The sequence below is a fragment of the Cyprinodon variegatus genome, unplaced genomic scaffold (genome assembly GCF_000732505.1).
Source record: "Cyprinodon variegatus isolate N-32 unplaced genomic scaffold, C_variegatus-1.0 Scaffold1007, whole genome shotgun sequence".
In the NCBI taxonomy this organism is placed as follows: Eukaryota; Metazoa; Chordata; class Actinopteri; order Cyprinodontiformes; family Cyprinodontidae; genus Cyprinodon; species Cyprinodon variegatus.
In genome coordinates, this window is record NW_015151460.1 from 59,480 (window position 1) to 65,102 (window position 5,623).

Below are 5,623 nucleotides of genomic sequence, written 5' to 3' on the forward strand. Positions count from 1 at the left end.
CCATCCTGGAGAGAAATATCAGCGGTGCTGCTGCCATCAACACCCTTGTTTATGGATGCTGGAGTTTGGCCTGTTTTTCAGTGTAGTCCTGTTTCTCTGACTGTGACTAACTGGATGTGTTCTTTTCATCCTCTGACATGGGAGCTGGCTTAGAGCTCGTCTGCCTGGCTGTGTGTTTCCTGGACCTTTTATAGTTGCTTCTTGTATCTCTGCTTCCGTCTCCTTGAACCCCAGTCAGCCTCAGCAGATGGCCGCTCACACTGAGCCTCGTTCTACTGGAGGTTTCTTCCTGTTAAAAGGGAGTTTTCCACTGTCGCATCAAGCCTGCTTGGTGTGAGGGATTGAATTTGAGTCAATGGGTGTGTTCGATTTCAGAGGCTGCTCAGTGAGACACAGAGGAGAGATGGAGACGTCAGGGGGACATGGGAAGGGAAGGAGACATTTTGAAATGTTGTAAGAAATAAAAATGGAGGTGAGGGTTTAGAGGAAAATAAAGGCAATTGTGAGTTTTAAACATAAACATTGATGAGGTTGCTTTAAAGCAGGCAGGACTGTTTGGCTCCTTCCTGGTTCTGCTGATTAGAACCACGTGATCTAAGATTATCAGAACCAGGTTCTGATGATGGTTGGTGGGAAACTTGATGAGAAGATTCTGTTTTCCTCTCAAGCCCCTTTGGCTTCAGCCTGTGGACATGTGTGTTCCGGAAATAACTCCACCAGGAGGAGGAGGGGAGGGGGTCTGGACCTCCTCCTGACGGTCCGAACCGCAGCTGAAAACTTTTCAAAAGTTCAGAGGAAGAGTCCGCCTGTGAAACCTGAGCTGCTGCTCCTCCTGCTGCTGCTGGAGTCTAAGTGGAACCAGATGGTGAAGCCTGTTTTCTCCAGACTCCAGCCTCCAGCCTCCTCATTCTCACAGAAAGCGCTCCTGTTCGCGGGATGGAGATGAAGAGGAGCGCGGTGAAGTGAAGCCGCTCCTCATGCGGCGCCTCCTCAGGATGCTGCTCCGGCGGCGCGCGTGCGCGGGTCCGCTGCTGCTGCTGCTCGCGCTGCTCTGCTTCTGCTACCAGACGCTGATGGTGGACCGGAACCAGAACCGGAGCGAGGCGGAGGAGGTTCCGACGGAGACCAGGAGGCTGGTCTCCGCTCTGGAGGCTCTGCAGGAGGAGACGCAGGTGAGGCTCACCTGAACTGCGCCTGCGCGTTCATGAGCTGCGGGCTGAATCTGAAGGTAACGGTCTGACCCGCAGAGGCGGAGCTAGAAAATCTTTATAAGGGGGGCCAGGCAATAAGCGATGCGCACTGAGGGGGGGCGAGAGTGGAGCCAGAACCTCAGGGTCAAGAATGATCCAACAGGAAAATTAACAAGCAAAACATCCAGATTTTCTAAATAAAGACTAACTATACTTTCCTACAGCCTTTGCTAAACAAAGAAACGCATATATTTACACCCATAATTTCTAAATAAAAGGTATAGTGGATAAAACTTTCATTTTTGGGTTCTGGGGCATAAATCTGTTCCATTGTCATTACTTACCTACTTTGTATCAATAAAAATTCTGCATAAAATTGATATTTACATGTACTAATATCTACATAAATTGATTTTTTTTGATAACTTTTTATTAAAATTGTTATTTATCTATGAATTCACTGGACTCCTAGATTACTTACAGAGACATATGATTTTCTATTTACCCCATAAAACACTAAATCTAGCTCTGAAAAGAGCATGAATTCTGTATTTATCATCTTTGATGTTAGTTTATTAATGTGCAGAATTCACCACAACAAATTAAAATGTTTTGAATAATCCACTTTAGAACATTACTGCTACCACCATCTGTATTAGAGGGAAAACAATCATTGGCCACCCCTGGCCTCCCATCTAGCTCCGCCCCTGCTGATCCGGTCCAGACGAGCTACTTTAGACCCATTGGATCAGAACTTTTCCCTCTTTTCCCTACATATGTTTCAGGGAGGTCAGGATTTAAAACAAACAGAAATTTTCTGATTTTTATTCGAAATGTTCTTTTTTTAGCATCAATTGCAGATTTCATTGGTTCTGAGTTCTGCTGATGTTCTGACCTTTGACCCTTTCAAACTGGACTTAAATAATCAAACTAATAAGCTAATTATCAAAATAAAGACAACAAAAATCATGATAAAATATAAAAAAAATGTTTAGCAGCTCTGCTTGTTTCTTTCCTAACAAACAGAACTTTTATCTGATCGGATCTCTGGTTCAGATCCAGAACTCTGATCCATTTAGCTCCATTAACGACCCTCATCTGCAGACTTTCTGTTCCAACTTTAATGAGCTAACAGCGAACCTTCTGCTGCTGGCCTGAGGATCACATTCCTGAGAAGACTTCTGTTTGGCTGCAGCTCCAAGGCTCCTCCTGGCTCACGCCTGGAGTATTTTTAGGATCTGAGGGTTGGATTTTCCTGCAGGATGACCGACAGCTGAACGGACCAACCCGGTCCGGAGGTTCTGTGTTATGGGTATTTTAAGTGTGTCCTCGGATAAAAATATTCCTGAGGATTGAGTTTCTGTCGGATAACAGAGTGTAAAACTGCCAGCAGGCCGACTCTCAGAGGTTAAACTCCAGAACGCAACAACAAATACCTGAACCAGGGCCGGATTTACCATTAGGCAATACGAGGCAGTTGCCAAGGCCCCAAGTTCCTGGGGGCCCCAATAAAACTCTGTTTACTTGTCTAGTTAATACAACTATTCCTTATTTGTGCACATTAATTATGTTTTTGATAAAAATACTATTGCTAAAATGCCATCAGAATGCTTATAATATTGTGTCTCAGCCCCCCCCTTCAGTGTCCACCATATTGGATCAGTCCATTTGCTGCACATGTTCAGAAAGGTCCAAACAGACAGCAGCAAACCATTTGAAAACAGACGATGCAAACAGCAGTGTTGCAAACATAGCGTTTTTGTCGCTATATTTAGCCACTTTTCAGACCCCTCTAGAACTTTGATTACAAAAAAGCTCCTAGCGACAAATCTAGCAATTTTTTTCTGCTACTTGAACCTTTGGTGACAACATCTAAAAGCAGCGAACTCTGCTCTCCAGAGCGAGTAGATTGGTAACCCCGCCTCCTGCTGTCTTCTATCTTGTCTGCTGTCATGATACATGCAGCTAGAACAGATAAGCAGATCTAATGCAACTGTTTTTGGCATTTACTTAATCATTTTTAGGTACTTTTAGGGTTATTTACTTTTGCCGTCGCCTTTTAGGAAACACAGGAAGGAGCAATCAGCTAAGTGAGCTTAGTGCTTGGAAAAAATCTTTCATTCCTTTAGAGACAGCATGAAAAGCCAGCTGAGTACAAAACATAGAGAGAAAAACAAGAAGAAAAGGAACAAGAAGAGAGGGACAAAACCTAGAACAAAGAATGGAGGTCTATTCTATTAACATTTCTGTTTTATGTGTTGTCTTCTCAATTCAGAGGCCCCCTACCTGTCTTTGTCTAGGGCCCCAAATCTCCTAAATCCACCCCTGACCTTAACATGCTCCAGGATCTGCTGGAGAAATAAAGACCAGAAGATACAGTGACTTCAAACTGGTTCCTATCAGAAGGAACTCTTCTCTAGATAGGAACTTATGGAGCTCATGGTTCAGGATGTTAAACCTGCAGGTTCTAGTCTAGAGAACCCAGCAGGCAGATTGATGATCTTTCCATTGTTGTTCTGGATATGCTGGTTCTGTTGGCTGCTTCTAAGTCATTTCTCTGGGGTTCTTTGAGGTGTTTAAATTTGCTTTTGAATATAAAATATCCTCACAGATATTCTGTGGAGATGTTTCTGCTTTGACTAATTTCTAAGGGTTTTCCAAAGGCGCAGTTGGCTCTTTGAAGATGGTTTTGGTCTTTCCGATGCAAAGGCAACTTGAGTATTCATCCCAGCATCCTCTAAACATGCCGGGATCTTTCAGGGGTTCTGGTTCCTTCTCTGTTATTGGATCTATCTGGGTCCAGTTTCTAATGTCATAGCTGCTGGTGAAGATTCTCAGTCATCCAGGTCATGGTCATTCCAAAAAAAACAAAAAAAAAAAAAACAATCCACTGGAGTTTGTTTTCAAGTTTGAAGAAGTTTTGCTTCCAATCACGAAGCTTTTTCAATTCAAAATGTTGGAAATAGAAATAGGCTAAGAAAAAGCCTTGTTTTGGCTTATTGGCTTATTGAACTTTGTATGTTTTCTAAGCCAAAAAAAGGTTTTGTTTTTGGTCCTCTCTATAAAGCCTGGAAATCAACCCTATTTCTGACATTTTTAACTGAAAAATCTTCCTGGATGGGAAGTAAAACGTCTTCAAAGTAGGAAACAAAGTCCAGTGGATTGTTTTTTTTTATTTTTTACTTTTTTTGGAATAATCTCATAGCTGTTTTGAATGTTGGAAGTTGTAAACCTTAGTGACTGATAGTGATGTTTCTGGATGTCTAAGATCTTTGCAGGTAATTCTAGATCTTTTGGGAGTTTTCTAAAGTTTCATTGTTAATTAATGTTTTTTTTAATGTTTATAAAGCTCTGGATCCTTTAAGTGTTTCTGTTCTGAAGCTCTCAGCTGCTCCTCTGGTTTCTTCCAGTCTGTCACTGTTTCCTGCTGCGGATCCAAGTGTCTAATTTTAAATCCAGTCTCATCCCTGAGGAACCCTCTGTTTACTCACTGGGGTCACAGCAGACCAGTTTAGTTTACCTCCACAGCAATCCGTCCCATAACACTCCATGTCTGATTAGTGGTTTGTAACCCGTTAAACCAGTAGGAGGGATTTAAAAAAGCCAAACTGGTGTGAGAAAACCAGCTGGTTAGATTTACTACTGCAGCTGCTGAACTGGGTCCAACTGGTGTCAGCTGCAGAACAAACAGAACAATCAGAACCGAAGCTCAGCACATGGAAACACATTGATCCTGATTTGATTCCTCTTAGTTTAGGAAAAAGAAGAACGTTTTAGTGAAAGAGGGGAAGAAGTAGAGCGTGTGGTCAGCTGCCTCGGTCATGTGACTGACTGGGTTCTGGTCACATGACTCTCACTGGGTTCTGGTCATGTAATTAGTCTGGAATGAGGCCTGTTGCTCTCTGACAGTCCTCATCTTCTTCTGGATTTTCTCACCTGGGAGCATTTCTGAGCAGAACCACTAATTGAAACGGATCGGATGTCAAAGGTTTCTGTTTTGGGGTGTGATCCCGGCATTGAAAACATCAGAACCTTTCTGGCCTCTGACTGAAAGAGGAGCAGCATCTATTCACTGCTGTCAGAGCAGAGCGTCACATGTAACAAAGGTCGGTTCTGACTGACCTCAGATCAGCTGACAGGCTGAACATGAAGATCTGCTGGAGCGGGTTTAACAAATCAAATCTACATTTTCTAGACGGAGCAGAATTTAGTGGTTCTGCTCAGGATGTGACCCAAACCCAGGCTTCACAGAGGTTTGGGTTCTGAGAGAAAAACAGATTTTTTTTCCAGTAGTGCCTCCATGAAAGTTTGCTGTGTTCTAAATGGGTCAGTAAGCCACAACCACTCTGTTGTTTCATTTTAGTTTCTGGAAGGATCAAAGTTTCATTTGGGAAGAAACGGTAGAAATGTTTGGATTTGCTTAGTTTCTAAAG

The 5,623-nt window shown here is 43.0% G+C and overlaps 1 protein-coding gene across 3 annotated transcripts in view; it reads left to right on the plus strand.

Moving 5' to 3' along the window:
* The first annotated feature begins 355 nt into the window (after positions 1 to 355).
* The window catches only part of cped1 (cadherin-like and PC-esterase domain containing 1), a 31,512-nt gene continuing 26,244 nt past the window's right edge, over positions 356 to 5,623 (plus strand). For all 3 annotated transcript variants that reach the window (XM_015399407.1, XM_015399405.1, XM_015399406.1), the window contains exon 1: positions 356 to 1,172. In XM_015399407.1, the coding sequence (XP_015254893.1) occupies positions 978 to 1,172 (195 nt within the window). In that variant the 5' untranslated portion in view covers positions 356 to 977. The remainder of the gene's footprint in view (positions 1,173 to 5,623) is intronic.